We start from the raw sequence: 19,404 nt of genomic DNA on the forward strand, positions 1-19,404 counted from the left end.
CAGCCCCCTTTCCCTCCAAGACCATTCAGAAGGACAGCCTTTTCCATGTTATCAGACTGTTCAAAGACTTTCAATATCTATCTTTTATCTGTAAAACACAGACTCTGATCTCTATGCTGTGGCTTCAAACTACCCTTTGCCAGTTTTGTTTTTACCTTCCCCCTTTCCCATATACTATATTTTGGTCTACATGAACTACCTCGTGACCTCCCATATAAGCTCTGGTTTTGTCTCTAGCTTTGCACATGCTCTCCTTTTCGCTTTAACAAATTTCCTCTCTCCCACTTTCTAAGTACTTACCTCTATATATCTAATCCCTATGTATTCTTCAAGGCCTAGCTCAAATGCCACCTCCAACATAAAATCATCTATGATAGCTATAGGTGAAGGAAATTATTCTATTTACTTTGAAGGCCCACAAAAGGTTTTGCCTTTGTGGTTTTACAGTACTTGATACTTTCTACCTAGAATTATAGTCATTTCTGCAGTAGTGGTCTCTTTCTTAGTTACCATAAATTTCTTGAAGGCAATGTTCATGTCTTAATCATTTTTATACCCACATGGCCCCCCTACTCAAGAGAGGTACTTAAGTAAGAAGTACTTAATAATTCTTGAATGCACAAATCACTTACTTGTATTGCAACTCGAGCAGCAGGGATGATTTCCTCAACCCTAATAGAAGACCTGTCAGATACTGACAACTGTCGGTACGATGACTTTTCTGGGGTACCACACAAGGACATCTGTCTGCTTGTCTGCCGGCTAACATTTCGGAACGGGCGAGAAGAAAGTGCTTCAATTCCATCTTTGGCAAGGTCTTCATCTAATAACGTGGGCATTGTTTGTCCAACAAGTAAAAATCTGGAAAACAAAAAGATAGACTTGTTCAAAATCATTTCGTACTATTTAAAATGATATGATTTTGGGACAAAAACAAAGTCAAGTATCGCCTTATAATACGAAGGCAATATATTTACATACCTTGCAAGTTGTAGGCAGATAGAATAAACACCCTGCCTTGTTTCATAGTCTACTTCTGATGGGATGGAATCCCTCTGCATGACATTCACAACCAAACTTCAAAGAAAAGAAAAGAAAAAAGACAGGATATTAAAGACTTTTTTATTTCTTTCATAGGAAGTTTTCGGTAAGTACAGTGATGTAATTGATAAATGTTATTGATTAATTGATAAATGTAATTGATAAATGTTATCAATTACATAGAGTTTCTACAAGATTCTTACACATAAACGGACCACGCATATTTCTATCACAATCATTTCCTATGATACCTGTCACTCTCTAGGTCCATTTGGATGAGACTACCGGCTTAGCCATGAGACTTCTGTCTTAGAACCCAAGACAGAGTTCAGATAGTTCCCCTTCTCACCAATTCTGGCTTGAGTTCACGGAACAACTGCAACCTTGGTACCAACTAGTAGAACTGGCAATTCAAAAATACACCCAGAACTGATGCAGTCAATCAAGCCTGTTTTTCACATCCATGACACCCTGTATTACTACAAAACTTTCCTGTTCTCCCCGCTTCTACTTTTGACCTTCTACCCCTCAAATCTATTCTCAGAAGATCAACCGGAGTGATCCTCTAAAGACACAGGTCAGATCACGGCACTCCTCTGCACAAACTCCTTCAGTGGCTTCCTACTCCCTACACAGAAAATGGCAGTCTTCATGCAGCCTCTGAGGTCCTACCTGACCCCACCTCTGCCTTGCTTTCTCTGCCCCAAACACACCGGCCTCCTGGGGTCTCCGCAGGCACCACGCAGGTGGCCCCTGGGGTCTCTGCCGGCAGTTCCTCTGGAAAGCTTCCCCCAGGTCTCGCCCCCTCACCTCCCTCAGGTCTTTGCTAAATGTCACCCCACCAGAGCAGCTTTCCCCATCGCCCTGCTGAAAATCACTGCCCTCTCCATCCCCACTTTCCCCTTTTATTTTTCTGACAGCTCCCATCACCATCTGACATACACTTCCACTTATCTGCTGTTTGTCTCCCGCTCTAGACTGGAACCTTCATGGGGACGTAGACTTTGGTCTAATCTATTCACTGCTCTGTTCCCAGTGCTTACAGCAATGACCGGTACGTGAATTAACTGACATGAGCAACTAAACCAAAAGTAAAATGCCTTTATTATCACAGCCCTGTAAACGGCTGAGTGATCTGAAAGGAGTTTTGAGAGGAACACCTCGACAGTGCTGAGCAGAGACAAAAACTGCACGTGTGCCAGGCCTTCCACGCTGTGTGGGAGTCCTTTCCGCCCTCATTCCGTCCCCGGTATCTCTCCTCTCCCGGCCAGCCCACAGGAACTGCTTCCGGCTTCCCGTCGGCCCCCACTCCCTCCTTGCCCGGGGGAAGTGGCATCCTTCCGTCCACAGCACACCTCCTCTCAGCCACAGTACAACTTATTAGCCTCATCAATTATCCCTTTTTTCTTTTATCTTTATTCTTTTCTCCTTCAGTGGCCCCTTCCCATCATCCCATAAAGAGAACCAAGTCTTCTACAAGCTAAAGTCAAAACAGAAAAGCAACTTTCCCCTCACAGTTATTCTCCCCTCCACCTCCTGTCCCTGTTTTTTCCTCACTCTTCTGAAAGCAGAGACCTGTATGTACTGATCCTGCCTTCCCACCTGACACTCGGCACTCGACTCTATGACAGCCGGGTGCCACCCGATGGCGTTACTTCACACTCCCAAATCTCTAAGCCATTCTCCGCCCTGCCCATGAGCACCACATCCAAACCACCCCCTTCACGGGACTCACCTTCCTCTGCCTCCTCCTGCCGCGTTTACTTCCCATACTGACTGACCTCTCACCACTTAGCCCCTCTCCCAAGCTAGGAACCACAGGCCATTTTATAAACGTCCCTACCGTCTATCTGACTCGTCATGAAGACTTGCCTATTCTGCCTTATAAATGCCATTCTGCCACAGACACACCACCCCTTCTGTGGGCCACTGCTGCAGCTCTTAGCACTGCTCCCTCCCTCCCGTCTCCCCCACTCAGGTTCACCTTCTCCTCTGCTGCCAGTGCAATTGTTCTAGGTAAGTCTTAGCTTAGAAACTGCCTGTTTTTCCGTGGACTGCAAGATAATGTTCCAATTCCTCAATGTGACCTTACTTTCCATATTTGTCTCTTTCATCCTTTGCGCTAGCCTCCCCAGGCCATGGTAGTTCCCAAGAAACGTTCGTGCTTTCACTCACCCCTGCCTCCACCTTGGCTCACAGTGTCCTTTCCCTCCTTATAGAACTAGGGGATTTCTACTCGTTTCTCAAGTCCCAGCTCAAAGGTCATTTTCTGGGAAGTACTTCCTAACCTATGACCCCAAACAAATTTAACCAGCTTACCACTACTTTCTCACCCTTCCCACGCACTTTTTATATGCTGGTTTTAATATTTACAGTATGGTTACTGGCCGTTTGTTATTCTTGGTTAAACCACAGCCTATCAAGGGCAGGGATAATATTTAACTCACCTGTGCACCCCCAGCACTAATGCCTTATGCAACATGGATTTACAGGGAATCAAATTTACCTTATTTCTAACTGATGCAGGACTCACCTCACCTCTACTCTTTTTGAGAATTTCCCCCAGTACCACATGGAAAAGAGATGCACTTCTGCAAGTTTTTCAGATAATCAAAAGTTACAAAATGAATTAAAATATTCTAAAGGCCTGAAACATCATTTCTTCTTATCATAACTCTCATAACGTTTCAATACCATGTAGGAACAAGCAAGGCTTTGAATGAGAAATTAACTAACGATCTTCATTTTCTTCAACTCACGTAACATTATACTGAAACGCTAACCTCAAACCTCCTGCTTTGAGGAAGTTCTCACAGAAGGACTTGGCACAGCTTCTGGCCATGTCATCGTCGGCTGTGGGCATGAGTTTGGAGCTTAGAACCTAGGAAACAGATAAGCACAACTAATCATCCCAACATCTTCAGCAGAAATTACTCCTTTACTAAATAAAACATTCAGACAAATTGAGTTAGAATCTCCTTAATCGTACGCTGTTCCTCCTTCCACAAGTATATGAAGACTGATGTTTCACAATTAAAATAATCACATTTTCTATTTACTTAGGAAGAAAAATCTTTCTGTTCTAAAGAAAGCTGGTGTGTTCTTTTCATGAAACTGGCAAACGTGAAAGTCTCAGGCCAGCAGGCTTAGATAAATATGCTAGGTATATTCTTTTAAAAGTATATAAACCTAAGTTTTATGAAATTGCCCATATATTAAAAATCTTGGAAGAGTTCCCCAATAATGACTCTACTCCTATTTATTGAGCATCTACAAAGTATGGCATATATATTTTACTCTATAGGTGAGGGGACTGATACCCGGGAGATTAAGTGACCTCCACTCACGGTCACATGGTTAGAATTCAAATCCAGATGTGTCTCACTCGAATACCCATGCCCCTTCTATGATACTGCAGTACCTACCTAAAGAAGAGTTTAAGTGAATATTTTGGTTGGACAGAATTTCACATAAACATACTACAGTATAAGAGTATGAATGTAGTTCATACTTTAGTTTTACCACCTAATAGCTGAGACTCTTTAGGCATGTAATTCCTGCCACCACTCCCCACCTCCGTTTTTTTTTGTTTTTTTTTTTTGTAGAGACAGGGTCTTGCTCTGTTGCCCAGGCTGGTCTAGAACTCCTGGCCTCAAGAGATTCCCTCACCATGGCCTCCCAAAGTGCTGGGAATACAGGCATGAGCCACCACATCTGGCCCTAATTTTCCCTTTGCCTCAGTTTTCTCAGCTAAATGAGGCTTGTAATTACCTTTACCAGAGAGTCCACTGGATTAAGTAAAATAATATAAGCTTAAGGTACTTAAGAGCAAGCACTGGCATAAAACAAGTATTTAGTAAACAATTGCTTATTTAGTTATGACTTAAAAATTTTAAAACTTAAAAATTTTAAAAATTGCCTTAGTTTTAAACTAGAGGTAGCTCAAGATACTCATCCATTCTAAAATCTGCTTCCATGAACCTTTGAGTTTTATGGGTTTAGACAGTTAATGTGGGATTTTTGTTAAAGCTGCTTTCTTCCTCGGTTGCTCTTGTGGACACGGGCTCGGCAGCCCTGGGTGCTGAGCACCACACGGGATGGGGGCCCTGCCCTTCCACGCCTTCTCAGCGTGCTCAGCTCTCCACCCACAGGCACACACTCCCATTCTCTATGCACAATCTAGTGAAGGCGCCAGGTTTCTTCTGAGAAATGGGTATTTGGAATACCCACTTTGAAGTTTCCTAGTGGGCGAACATAAGTTAATGAGCAAAATGCAAAGAAATTAACCTTTCAGGTGACAGCAAAAATAGGTGCTTTGGGGAGGGTTAGGTTTTTCAAATATTTTGTGTATCTAAAACACAACCTATCAAAGGAATCCACGGTTACTCAGAAGTCCTAAAATTATGCTGGATATATTTCACCACCATAGTGCTTCGGCTTTAAGATAATGTAATTTAGGTAGTTGATGACAAGCTAGACAAACTGTTGGACCATTCTGTTTTTCTAGGTGCTCTCGAACATGGGTGTTAAAAATTACACCTTAAGTTTCTTGAGATAATCATTCAAAAGCAAATGACAAATCTGGCAGCAAATTCAAGATGCAAATTTTATAAGCTTAAATTGGCCAAAAATTTCTAGGCAATTTTCTGTTTTGGAGTATTATACATATTTTCAAATATCCATGAATAATAACATGATTTATTTAAAAAATATTGGCTAAATATATTTTCCTTTGAAGCCAACACTTCCCTTCACAAGAATGATTGATTACATTAAAGCAAATATAAAATGTTATCGTATCTTGAACACACAAGGAACAAGTAGAGTATGAAAATGAGTGAATATAATTATATACTCCAAATTAGATTGTCAGATGAAATAAAACTTGGGAAAAAATGCAAGTACTTTCTTAACAATTATGACCTTTGTGTACTCAAGAAACATGACACAATAATTAGGGTGGTTAGGCATTGATATTGATTCTTTCATGAAAAACTGCCTGGATATACCTTCCCAGGACAAAGCAAAATCACTCAGCGCTGTATTTTCTCTAGACTTGATGTGGCACAGGGACCTGACCTATCAGTTTCCAAAAGTAGAACCGTTTCCTCGGTAACTTTCTAACAGTGGTTTGTTTATGCTTTGTAGTACATCCAGCATCTCCTATGTCTCATTCGTAACATCTTGGAGTAAGTATCTTGTCTTTTCAGATCTGATCCCTTAAGTACCACAATGACTTACAGATAGTAAACAATTTAGTGTCTTTTGAACTCAATCTATTAGTTTAAAGCTATTTAGGGGGAGGTCGTTAGAATTGACTGAATGTTTGTGTCCCGCCGAAATTCATATTTTCAAAGTGAGGACACAATGAGAAGATCGCCATCCATGCACCAGGAAGCCAGCCAACACCAGATACGAATCTGCTGGCGTCTTGATCTTAGAGTCCCCTGCTACCAGAACTCTGAGAAATAAATGCTTTCTATGATAATTTATTATAGCAGCCTAAATGGATTAAGACAATAGTAACCTTTAGCTTTAGTTCTTCCAATACCATTTTTTTAACCTTGAAATAATAATATTAATGTGCCCCCCGATAAACTCCTCATAAGGCTTCATTAACACCAATAAATTACAATAGTTGCAATCAAGAATGCTGAGGATTAATAATTCATTTTTATAGATTTGCAAAACTTCTAAAGGATGGTAAGGACACATTTTAATACATCGTGTTTCCTAACTATTTATTAGATGTTATTTTGCAAGTGTAACAACATATATAGGGATAAATTGAAAAAAAATCAAACGTTTTCAAAGGCAAAAAGTTTCAAATTATATTCTATTTTTTAAAAACCAACCTTCTAACAGATCTTTCCATAATAACAGAACCCTGTTTACTTGTTTCTGGCATCGAAAAGCACGAATCTATAAACCAAAATGGAACTGTCAAAATGAAATGAAAGAAATTAGGTTTCTTACTTCTAAGTTGTAAAGCACTCTGAAGGTGGACATTCCCGGAGCAAAAGATCGAAACAGACTTTCTAAAATTGAACTGGCGCTCGGCTGGTGCTGTTGCTTTGAAGACAGAGACGGAGATTTTGAAGACTGAGAGCTTGATTCAGACAGCAATGTTTTCTAAGTTTAAAAGAATGAAAAAAGAAATACATATCTTCGAGCACAAATTATAGAGAAACAGATCTCAGCACATATTCTAATATTCTTTTCCTCTTCAATACTAAAGAAATGAAATTTTCTACAAATTAACTTCATAAAAGTGCATCACTCTGTGATAATTAACATAACATCAAACTTCATCATATAAATTTTAAATGTTAAATGATATTCAAATACTACATGAATGCTTTTGAGAAGTATTCTAAGCCAGCAGTCCCCAACCTTTTTTGTCACCAGGGACTGGTTTCATGGAAGACAAGTTTTCCACGAATGGGGGGTAGGGGGTCGGGGGAAGGCTGAGCTCAGGGAGAGCCTGTAAATACAGATGAAGCTGCACACCCTGGCCTGCAGCTCACCTCCTGCCGTGCAGCCTGGTTCCTAATAGGCTACGGACCGGTACCGGTCCACAGCCCAGGGACTGGGGACTGCAGTTCTAAGCAATCCTAGCTAGGTCATTTTAATTTGCTTCTGTGTTTAAAATTTGTACTTCTAACTACTGATAAGGAAATTGTAAGATTGCTGAAATGGTAATCTTGAGAATTTTTTAAAAGCTATTATTAATGATAATGTTTTATAATTACATTAGTTCTCTTCTTCCTCAAATTAATATATAAGCCGTAAATGATATGACTGAGCTGATCTAAATTTCAACCACTAAAATATGAAATACAAAACTTAATTCTAAGAACTTTTTCTAAATGAATTTATTCTGAGAACATCATTAAACAGTACTATAGATAAAACACAATTTCACTATATAGAAATCTCTTAAGGAGCACCTTCTAAAAATTAAATAAAATGAACTTTGAAAATCATTTGTGAAAAAAATTAAATGATAATCCATTTATACAAGCAGCTCAGACATATGCAACAATCGGATTCAGGGAAGCATCATGACTGAAGAAAAACATCTCAACTGAAGCAGAACTGGAGTCTGATTCTCAACAAGTAACTTTGTCTCTTCAGGCCTCGGCTTCCTCACATGTATGTAACATGGGGGAGTGGGAGGGGAGGTAGTAGAGGCTTTTCCAGTTCTAACATCTGATGTCATTATTGACTCTATATAGATACTATAAAAGCCAACATGAAGTTCTGATCTCCACTTATGTATGGCAAAGGTATTTTTCAAAAGAAGAAAATAGGCTATGGAAAAGATACATCACAATGCCTTAATGTGATTTCCAGGTTGCACTGTCACTGAATTATGACATAAAATTCCCATGCTAGTTAAATAAATATCAATGATACTCATACCTTCCTTCCTAAAGAATCTAGTTGATCCAGGGCTTCCTGAATGGCCGGATCCGTGGGTATCAAGAGCAGAAGCTTTCGTACTCTGAGAGTTATCCTGAAATTTTTCAAATACAATTTTTTTTTTCACATAAGCCACAGTTTAATAACAAAGTCATTTAGTATAATGTATAAAGTAAAATATATTTCAAGAGAAAAGTTACTTAGGTCCCCAAACCTTAATTTTCTTTCAAGCCTCAGAGTGTTTATGTTTACCTCGGCTCCTCCAGATTGGCAAGCTGGTAAAGCATGTCAAACACGTTGCACACCAGAGCCATCACAACGCCGGGGAGGGACTTCTCCTGAGGGGGTGAAGCGAAACACAAATGCGACTTTACAAAAAGAATCTTCTTTTCTAACCAAACTTACAATCAATAAAATACTAGTTCTGAAAGGCTGCCCACTATGAAGCTCGAGGGGCCACAGTGCTCATCTGGCCTGACGTGGCCCCGAGGGAGCGTATGAGAGTGAGGGCTCACTGCCTTCCAGCCTGTGTGGCCTGGTCTCCCTCCTCCCGGCCTCCTGCTGGTGAAAGGGCTAGGGCGCCAAGCTGGCAGTGGCAGAGAGGTCAAACAAAGGGCGCGTGTGAGGAACAAAATGAAGAACGGGCAGCAATGGGGGCTGATCATAGCTCATCTGGAGCAAACAGTGAGGTGAAAGCAAAGGTAAAGTAGTATATTTATGTATGCACAGTCACACACAACACACAGATGTATGTAATTTAAGTTAAGAACCAGAAGTTACCTGTTTTTTTCTAAAGTTCAGAAAAGACAAAATGGATGTAATTGAATAGAAGAGATTCAGATGTGATTAAAGTACTTACTTCTGGTTATAAGGGATACGAAACCAAACACCATAATACAATGTATTTATATGGGGGAAGATTTTTTAAAAAATTTATTATTATATTTATATATTATTTTTAAAAGAGAGACAGGGTCTCTCTCTTGCTCAGGCTGGTCTCTAACTCCTGAGCTCAAGTGATCCTCCTGCCTCAGCCTTCCACAGTGCTGGGATTATAGTTTTAAGCCTGGCCTATGTGGGAAGATTTTTAATAAATGTAGGATAAATATGAGATAGTTTAAACATGTTAAACTTGAAAATGCTATGTACTTAATTTTTGTTGTTAATTAATTGTCATAATACCACTGAGTGGAATTTCTTTCTCAAATCCTTGTTACTTATGAAATATAGTTACTGTTAAAAAAATCCCACAATACTATTATTATATGTTGAGCATCCCTAACTTAAAAATCTGAAATCCAAAATGCTCAAAAATCCCAAACTTTTTGAGTGCCAACATGACACCCCAAGTGGAAAATTCCACACCTGACATGAGTCAAAATGAAGTCAAAAACTGTTTCATGCACAAAATTGCTAAAAAATGCTGTATAAAATTATTTTCAGGCTATGAGTACAGATGTATATAAAGCATAAATGAATTCAGTGTTTGGACTTGGGTCCCATCTCCCAAATGTCTCATTATTATATATGTAAATATGCCAAAATCCTAAGGGATACTCAACCTGTACTAAACCTGAACAGCTCTTTTATATCTATAGCAAGTCTATGCTCTGTAAGTGAAAAAGATACAGTCACACAAAGACCTTAAGTTTGGAATTAAATTAAAGGACTATATGTAATAATCATGAAAAAACCCTCTGCTCATCTTTTAAATGCCTTTACTTCACATTAGCTTGCTTTGTGGCCTGTAAAAGCCTAAAGAGCACGGCAGTCTTATTTCGCTCTGTGCCCCTGGAGTCAGGCTCAGTCTTGACAGAGAAAAGGTACAAAATAAACTCACCGATTCATGAAGTTACTCAAATACTAAGTACCTATTGCATTCTAGGTACCACTTTAGGTTTAGGGATGCAGCAGTGAATAAAACAGACAAAAATCTGCTCTCATGGAGCTTACATTCTGTTGGGGGAGACGGATTAACAAGATAAATAAAATATATATTATGTTAAAAAAAATAAAGCAGGGAAGGGAAATGAGAAGTAGTGCAGGGGTAGGAAAGGGTTGAAAATCTAGACATCTGGTCTAGGGTGGGCCAGCTGCACGCCGGGAAAGGACATCCAGGCCCAGGGAAGAGCCAGTGCGCGGGCCCTGCCGGGCCGAGGACCAGCACGGACGCTGTACAAGCGGGGTGTGAGGGAGGGTCGGGCCACAGGAGATGACCTCAGAGAGGTTCCAGAGGGGCACATCGGGTAAGCCCTGAGGGTCCCAGTGTAGACTCTGGCTCTTATCCTGGGTGCAACGGGAGCCACTGGAGGATTTGAGCCAAGGAGTAGCACAGTCTGACTTATGATTAGGAAGACACGGGCTGCTGGCTGCCCGCAGGGGAGAGACTGAAGTGGCTGCCCGCAGGGGAGAGACTGAAGTGGTGTCACAGCAGAAGCCCTGAGGCCAGCTTGGGCACCACCTACTCCAGGTGAGGGACGACGGCTGCCTAGACCGGTGTGGAAGCTGAAGAGGTAGAGAAAAGCAGCCGGATCCTAGATGTTTATTAAAGGTAGAGTCAAGGGTTTGCTGACGGATATAGATGTGAAAGAAGGGACCCAAGGACTTTTGCATAAGCATCTAGAAGTCAGAGCAAGACTGTGGGAAGAAGAGGTCCAGGGTGGGGTAAGGTGTTGGGATAAGGGAAAACAGGAGCTCACTTTTGGGTAAATTAGGATTGGGTGCCCAGTGGACATTTAACAAGAGATGTTGAGTAAGTAGATGGATCCATGTATCTGAACTTCAGACTAAAGATAAAAATTGGGGAGTTATCAATGCACATATAATATGCAAAGTTTTGAGACTGGACAAGATTGCTAAGGATATGGAGGTAGGGTCCAAGAACTGAGGAGGGTCCAAGAACTGAGCCAGGGACTGCTCCAGAGAGAGGTCAGGGAGATAAAGGAGGAACTGGCAAAGCAAACTAGAAGGGAACAGGCAGAGAGGCAGGCAGGGGAAAGTCAGGTGAGGCCTGAAAGCCAAGTGAAGAAAGTCTTATAAAGGCAGGAGATCACATGTGTCAACTGCACTGAGAGGTCAAGAAGATGAGGATTGAGAGGTGTAGGCGCAGACTAACTTGAATAGAGTCTGAGTTTTCAAGAGAGAGGTCAAGAGAGGATAGCACAAGAGAAGTTGCAACAGGCTTAGGCAACTCTTTCAAGGAATTTTGCTGATTTAGAAGGAAGGAATGGGCTGAAACAAAAAGTGGAACTGGGATAAAGAATTTCTTTTATGATGGCAGAAATAACACAACACGCTTGAATGCCAATGGGATGACCCAGCAGAGAGAGAAAAATCAATGAATCCATGGAGAGAGACGTGTGAGACAACACTGAGTGGCCGGGCAGAATGATTCCGTGATTCAGGAAGTTCTATGACTTAGAAGACTGATAAATTATACATTCTTCTTTTCCTAACTGAAACCCAACATCTCTGTCATACAGTCCTCAAGAGTCAGTACTTGTCTGAGAAAAAAAGGACACAATCATCCAAATCTGTAGGGGCTGAAGGCAAAAAGATACCGATTGTTAAACTCTTGTTTTTAAAGTGAAGTCTGTCACCTCGTACCTGCTCCATGACATACGAGGAACTAAAAACCCCACTGCTGCTGCTGCTGGAGCTGGTAGAGGAATCTGCGGAGCTCCCAGACGGGGTCCCACTGCCAGAGGTCTTCACCGTCAGCACTTGCTCGTCAGAAAAGCCCAGCTGGTGGAGTAGCTTTTGATCTTTATTCACTGTCAGCTGCAAAAAGTGATTTCTTAATTACTGAGAGGGAAAGGAAGAGGAAATTATTCATATCAGGCTACACAGTCAAATCATTATCAGTTTATGATTCATAAAAACTGCTTATTCAGACCTACCAGGCTATCATTTGTAAATATCTGTATATTATCCACAGGACAGCACAGCTGCTTGGCTATCTTCCATCGGACACTCCCTATGGTTTCATTGCTGTGAGCCTGTGAAACAGAAGTGAACGCTGTTGTGAGAGAGCTCATTTACTTACCGTTAGTGGGCATCTACTACGTACCGGGCACTGTTCCAGCAGCTGGGAACACAGCAGACAGCCCAAAGGCAAGAATCCTGCCCTGGTGAGGTTCCCCTCCGCTGTCTCCCTCCCCATATCACGCATGGAATAAAATCTGAAGTCCTTCTTCCACAGCAGCGTCTTCCACTCTTCCTCCTCCTCACTGTGCTCTCCCCACACCAGCCATCTTGCTGGCCTCTGCATCTGCTGCTCCCCTTGCCTGGATGCTCTTCCAAGCAAACATCACTTACTCTGCCACTGTACTCAAGTCTGTGCTCAAATGTCACCGCCTCAGAGACCTTTCCTGTTCATCTTTACCTAAAAAATACTTCATGCATAGCCATCACCTTCTATGGGCTAGCACTGCTTGGTTTTTATCTATTCTCTATAACATTTATCATCACCTGACATTATATACATATTTATATGCCTGTTTATACTCTACAGTTTCCTTTCATTGCAGGTCTTTATTCTAAATTTGTTTACCAAACAGCTTTTAGAATCATCATTTATGCAACTACTTCAATTAAGACTCTTCTTATGAAAATAACAAGACACCATGACAGTGGCTACACAGCTTAATTGTAAACCTACCTCAACAGTGAAGGTATCTTTGGTAGACTCATAAGTAACATTAAGAGTTAAAAGATGTCCATGAAATGAGGCACCATGAGGTAGAATAGTTCGTGGAACAGAGTAAAAATCCTTGGAAAAAATAAGTGAAACAAGTCAGATGCAAAGCACCACTAATAAACATATCAAAAATATACATTTTGCCCAGTAATATGATGAATGAAGTTGCTTTAAAAGAAGAGAGGCTTACCTCTATAGTGATCACATAGCGTTCTGCCAGAAGCAGCAATCTCTCAATTATTACAAGTTTAGTGGATCTATGGATTAAAAAAAAATGTTTTCTGAATATATTTGAAATGAATTGCTAAAAACCACAATCATAGTTAGCACACACTTTGGTAAAAGACTGACACTTGCTAAGATTAAACTTGCCTTTCACTCAATGGGAGGTGGTTTAATCAGCTCACAGCTATAGTGCACAGAAGGAATAGGGAGGAGAAGCCTGCCCCAACCCACATTCCTTTCCTTTTCTTTCTTTCTTCTTTTTCTGTTTTTAAACAGTCATTCCATAAACAGAAGACCTGGCTCTCCAGGCCTACCTGTCCATCAATCTACCAAGGATTAACAATCAGTGAGTTTGACTCTCATAATCTTGCAACTAAAACATGCCGTAAAATTCTGCAAACACAAGAAATCTGATGAAGTTCTGAACTGCCTAAAAATCAGAAGACAAATGCAAACCAGTAAGTATACCACAAATAAAAGCTGCTGTTTGAAAATGAGATCTGAGGTGGCTTTTGGTAGATTTATGGAATCCTATATGAAATATTAAATAGTAGGACTGTAATATTCAGCAGCTTATACAGCAGATCTCCATAGTTTATTAAAGAGAATACTACATGTATTAATATTAACATTAAGAAATAAAAATTCAGGCGGGGCGTGGTGGCTCACGCCTGTAATCCTAGCACTCTGGAAGGCGGGTGGATCGCTCAAGGTCAGGAGTTCAAAACCAGCCTGAGCAAGAGCGAGACCCCGTCTCTACTAAACATAGAAAGAAATTAATTGGCCACCTAAAAATATACAGAAAAAATTAGCCGGGCATGGTGACACATGCCTGTAGTCCCAGCTACCTGGGAGGCTGAGGCAGAAGGATTGCTGGAGCCCAGGAGTTTGAGGTTGCTGTGAGCTAGGCTGATGCCACGGCACTCTAGCCTGCACAACACAGTGAGACTCTGTCTCAAAAAAAAGAAATAAAAATTCAGGTGTCCCATTTAAACATTTGTTATTCCAGATAGTTTCACTATTTCAAATAGGTATATTTCTAAAACTGAAAAGAGGTACTACCATTTTATAGCAGTTGGCCTGGTATGCTGATTCACTACTGAAAATTTCATTTTAAAAACAACTGGTTAAATACATTTTAATAGTTCTATTAAATACATTTAACAGATCTAAATTTTTCCAGTGCTATGGATGAGAACTAGAACTTGAAATTCAGATGGAATATCTTTAGGAAATATATAAGTGCTATAATAAGTAAATGAATTGTTGAGTGAACCGTTTTAATTATGCCTCAATAATGAATTAAATTACAGATAGTACTATGAAACACTGGACTGATGAGAGAAAACCCCTTCCCCCATAAGTTGGAACAATAATGAATACTGAAGAGTTCTTCCAAAACTAGTGAAATGAGATAAGTAACATGTTCTGGTTCAAATTCAACTTTGAAATTATACTTTCTTATTAACTCTATTTAGAGTTTTTAATAAGAATATTTAAAATTATGTGATTTTTTCCCTCTGGAGTCAGCCAAATATGAAATGATTCAGAATAAAAAGCACTTAATACAGAGAAAAAAAACTGAAACAAAAAACACACTCATTTAAAGTAGCAGCAATTTGGAAATCTCAATCCGACAGCTCATAAATGCACTTCTATTCTGATTCATCAGATAAGTAGATCGCTACGGAACTGAGTCACACAAAGGTACTACATCTTACAAACATGTATTTAGAGACTCTTACTATACATTCTTAATGGAAGTCTATTTGAGATATACTTCCAAGAATGTGAACATGTGCAAGTCATGCTAGTGGTTCTTATCATGAGTGAATCTATAATTATATCTGCCATTTAAAAATAAAGTGACAGGGCTGAGTTTTATTGGCTTCCTTCACATTAATAATATGTATTATGACACAGTACTCACCTCATTTTGAAAAAGAAGGTAAAAAAAAGAGAATGGGGGCAAGGATCCGTTGTCTTTATTCCCCTTTTAAAGGAAGGCTTTAAAAAGCAAAGGAATATCCCCAATTGTAAATAAAAATAAATAAATACATAATGTCATTCCAGCAGACAAAGATCCTCTGAGTATCCACCACTAGGGGGCAGCAGAGTGAAGTACAGAGAGCAAGCCCTTCTCTGAGCACCCACCAAGCTTTCCTGATTAGGGGCTGCTTACCGGTAAATAAAGGCTCAAATTTGTATGAGTACAAAAGTAGTTTAGTTACTTCAATCTAATGTTCCAAAATATGTATTGTTTATCTTTACTATATGTAAAAATCACAGCAAATACTAAACTCAGATTTCACTGATAATATCTGAAAACTCAAAATAGCAATGTCAATAAGAGAGACAATGTCAGTTCAAAGTTTTAACACATATATCTGGGGATACAATTCTCACTAAAAATTATTTTGAAAAGTAATTTTAGTTAAATAATATTTTAACAGACTATGACTATATTATAATGCATAATTTTAATTATTCATCATCTTCCACTTTATTTTGTTTATCCTGTTAATGCCCTGGGTTGGACTATTCAAAGAGAAAAAGTGTATCTAATAAGTTAAGTATTTCAAAATTGAAAAAAATTACCCCATGTACAATTAATACATATTTATTTATTTCCTAAAGAGTAGGTTACTCATGCTATGCAGAATGAAAGCAAAATGAATCAAATGAAAACAAGAGCACTTGTCACTAGGTAGAGAGACACAGAGCCACACTTGGGTGGTTCTGGTGATGACATAGATGAAGATCTACATACAGATCTTCAAAACAGACACAGATTTGGGGATGTAGGATGGGAAATATATAATTCCCAGGGTATTACTGCTTACGAAAATTATGATATAAAATGAGGAAATAAATAACTGAGGGGGATCTACAAAGGAAAAAAAGATACCAATTGTTTCTTTCAAACTGATGTATATTTATGCATTGTGTACTTCTCACTTCTGTGATCACTTACCTATATGGAGACTGAACTGATGTTGCTACAGTTGGCATGGCAGTTGCTGTAAGCATTTTCGTGGCTCTGGTCACAGCATGCGTTAGAGTAGGGCCACCAAGTGCTGAACTGGCTGCCTAAAAAATATGAAATAATCATTCTGTATCAGGGTCTCTCAGCCTGGACTCTAATGACATTTTGAGCTGGATAATTTCTTGTTGTAGAGGGCAGCAGTGGGTACTATAGGATGTTTAGCAGGATTCCAGACCTCTACCCACTAAGTACCAGTAGGACTTCCAGTTCTAACAACCAAAAAGGTCTCCAGACATTACCAAATGACCACTAGGAGACAAAATAAGTTCCAACTGAGAACTACTGCTCTACATAGGTTGGTTGGTTGGTCTGTTTGTTTGTTTGAGACAGAGTCTCACTCTTACCTGGGCTGGAGTGCCATGGCATCAGCCTAGCTCACAGCAACTTCAAAATCCTAGGCTCAAGCAATAATTCTGTCTCAGCCTCCTGAGTAGCTGGGACTACAGGCATGTGCCATCATGCTCAGCTAATTTTTTTCTATATATTTTTAGTTGTTCAGCTCATATCTTTCTATTTTTAGTAGAGACAGGGTCTTGCTCTTGCTCAGGCTGGTCTCGAACTCATTCCTGAACTCAAACGATCCTCCCTCCTCGGCCCTCCCAGAGTGCTAGGATTACAGGCATCAGCCACCATGTCTGGTCCTACATATGTTAATACTTTCTTTTTCTTGAGGTTGGTCAAGTGAAGCAGTGGAAGCGGAGAAGGAACAAAGGAATCTATAACTGGTTGTGATCAATTAGTTGTAAACACCACTGCACTCTGGACCAATGATACACATGTTAATACTTGCATGTTACCTCATATAGGGCTACTTGAATATTTTTTATAACATATTTGGAAGGGAGTCACAATTAAGGAAATACTATACAGATTCTAGAGCATATTTATCACCAGAAACTTTAATTTATTCACATATGGGGGTAGTAGCATTTTATACTTCTAGAATACCTTTTTTTATTTTTTGAGACAGGGTCTTACTCTGTTCCCTGGGGCTAGAGTGCAGTGGCATCATCATAGCTCACTGCAGCCTCAAACTCCTGGGCTCAAGTGATCCTTTTGCCTCAGCCTCCCAAGTAGCTGGGACCACAGGTGTATGCTACTACGCCCAGCTAATTTTTCTATTTTTTGTAGAGACAGGGTCTTGCTCTTGCTCACATTGGTTTCAAACTCCTGGCCTCAAGCAATCCTCCTGCCTCGGCCTCCCAGAATGCTATGATTACAGGCGTGAGCCAATGTGCCTGGTGTGGAATACTTCTGATTAGATATAAACTTTAAACAAACATAAGTTTCAACTGAAAATGAATGTTTAATGCTTTAACCATCAGGCTGGAACAAAAGGCATTAGAAATATAATGAGATAGTATCACACAGAAGGCTTTTGATAGACAAAGAAATCTAATACCACCTGAGTGTCCTGCTATGGCTTTTAATGGCATTTATGATATAAACTAGAGGAAACATGGAGAAGAACAGGAAAAGAAGCAAATGCTTGCAAAAAATTCTGGGACAGAAAAAAGAGAAAAACACTCTATTAGAAATATGGAATGTATAGTAGATCTGTTTTCTGAAGACAGTTCCTATAACCCCTGAGAGGGAGTGGGTGGAGTAGGGGAAAGAGGTGGTAGGAGGCAGAAAGAAAGATTTCCTATAAAGTATACTTCTATACTGGGGACATCATGGCAAACGTCTGCTCCCTATGTCACAATATGGTACTGTTGACAAATTCTTCAGTAGGAACAGCCACAAACATCAACATTATACATTATGTAAAACTATAAAAGAAATAAAGCATTTATTTCAAAGACATGTTAATTAAATTTGCTACTCACTTCTAGTCTTGTATAGCAATCAGCAATGAATTTCTTATGTAAAGATACTGAATCCTGAAAGTAAAAGGTATATGGAAATTAAAATCAGTCTGTGACATTTAGTTGTAATCACTTTTCAGGACAAAACATCAAAATAAAGAAGCAGTTTTTGGGCATGCAAAGGATCACAGCTTATCAATTGAAAATATGCAATTTTCTGCTTTTCTGTGTATGAGTAACTTCTTTCCTAAGATACCCACCTTCTTTAACCTAGGATTTAGATTAATATAACTATAGTTTATGATTAACTGAATAGCTTCATTAGCAATTTCTTCATCAGGTGATTCCATGGCTATTTTCCAGATGAAATCCATTCCTATCAATTCCAGCTTTTCTACATACTGTTTAAAAGAAAAAAAAATTACATATCACACTAGGATCATAGAATTACAGACAATTATTTTCTGTCATATCATGAGTCCATATCTCTTCAGTTCAACATGAATTAATTAAGGCTGTAAAAACTCAGCTATATATGAAAATACTATCGCGCTGATATGGAATTTTAAAACAAAAAACAACCAACCACAGAAGCACAGGGCAACCTCCATCGGAACCAGGATAGGTATGGAGATACTCCTCCAGACAACCCTAAACCCACACTGAACATACACCGAGAAAGGTTACTAAAGCAGAAAGAGAGGAGTGAGATGGGCACTATCTTCCTGAGCTTTTCTTCAAAAGGAAATGGAGTCAAGAGAGAAGTGGTTACTAATTCTTGAGTCTCAATCTGGTCTTCACATAGCTCAGTGAGAAATAACAGGATCTGGGACTTATGAGATCTTGTAAAAATTCTTACCACCCCAGGAAGCCGGGTCCTGAATGAAAAGGACTGGAAAAAGAGCTAGTTTTTGCCTTTTCTTTTTAAGGGGCATGTGTAAATATAAACATAAGCTACATACACTTGATAGATCCTCATTTTCCTGTTTCATTGTCTATTCCTACATTTTTCTCCTCATATCCCTGCCATTGTTATCCCAGGATTGAAGACTGTGCTTACTTTTTTTTTTTTTTTTTTGAGACAGAGTCTAGCTTTGTTGCCCAGGCTAGAGTGCGTGCCGTGGCGTCAACCTAGCTCACAGCAACCTCAAACTCCTGGG

At 39.7% G+C, this 19,404-nt stretch overlaps 1 protein-coding gene across 3 annotated transcripts in view; it reads right to left on the reverse strand.

Annotated features, from left to right (window-relative positions):
• The window catches only part of USP24 (ubiquitin specific peptidase 24), a 138,111-nt gene that overhangs the window by 50,714 nt on the left and 67,993 nt on the right, over positions 1-19,404 (reverse strand). For all 3 annotated transcript variants that reach the window (XM_020289190.2, XM_075998608.1, XM_075998616.1), the window contains exons 22-34: positions 18,505-18,645; positions 18,266-18,319; positions 16,365-16,480; positions 13,356-13,422; positions 13,127-13,237; positions 12,366-12,464; positions 12,073-12,246; positions 8,719-8,804; positions 8,467-8,560; positions 7,018-7,173; positions 3,825-3,922; positions 982-1,077; positions 633-861 (exon numbers count right to left, since the gene is read on the reverse strand). In XM_020289190.2, the coding sequence (XP_020144779.2) occupies positions 633-861; positions 982-1,077; positions 3,825-3,922; positions 7,018-7,173; positions 8,467-8,560; positions 8,719-8,804; positions 12,073-12,246; positions 12,366-12,464; positions 13,127-13,237; positions 13,356-13,422; positions 16,365-16,480; positions 18,266-18,319; positions 18,505-18,645 (1,521 nt within the window). The remainder of the gene's footprint in view (positions 1-632; positions 862-981; positions 1,078-3,824; positions 3,923-7,017; positions 7,174-8,466; positions 8,561-8,718; positions 8,805-12,072; positions 12,247-12,365; positions 12,465-13,126; positions 13,238-13,355; positions 13,423-16,364; positions 16,481-18,265; positions 18,320-18,504; positions 18,646-19,404) is intronic.

Source organism: Microcebus murinus, chromosome 2, assembly GCF_040939455.1.
Source record: "Microcebus murinus isolate Inina chromosome 2, M.murinus_Inina_mat1.0, whole genome shotgun sequence".
In the NCBI taxonomy this organism is placed as follows: Eukaryota; Metazoa; Chordata; class Mammalia; order Primates; family Cheirogaleidae; genus Microcebus; species Microcebus murinus.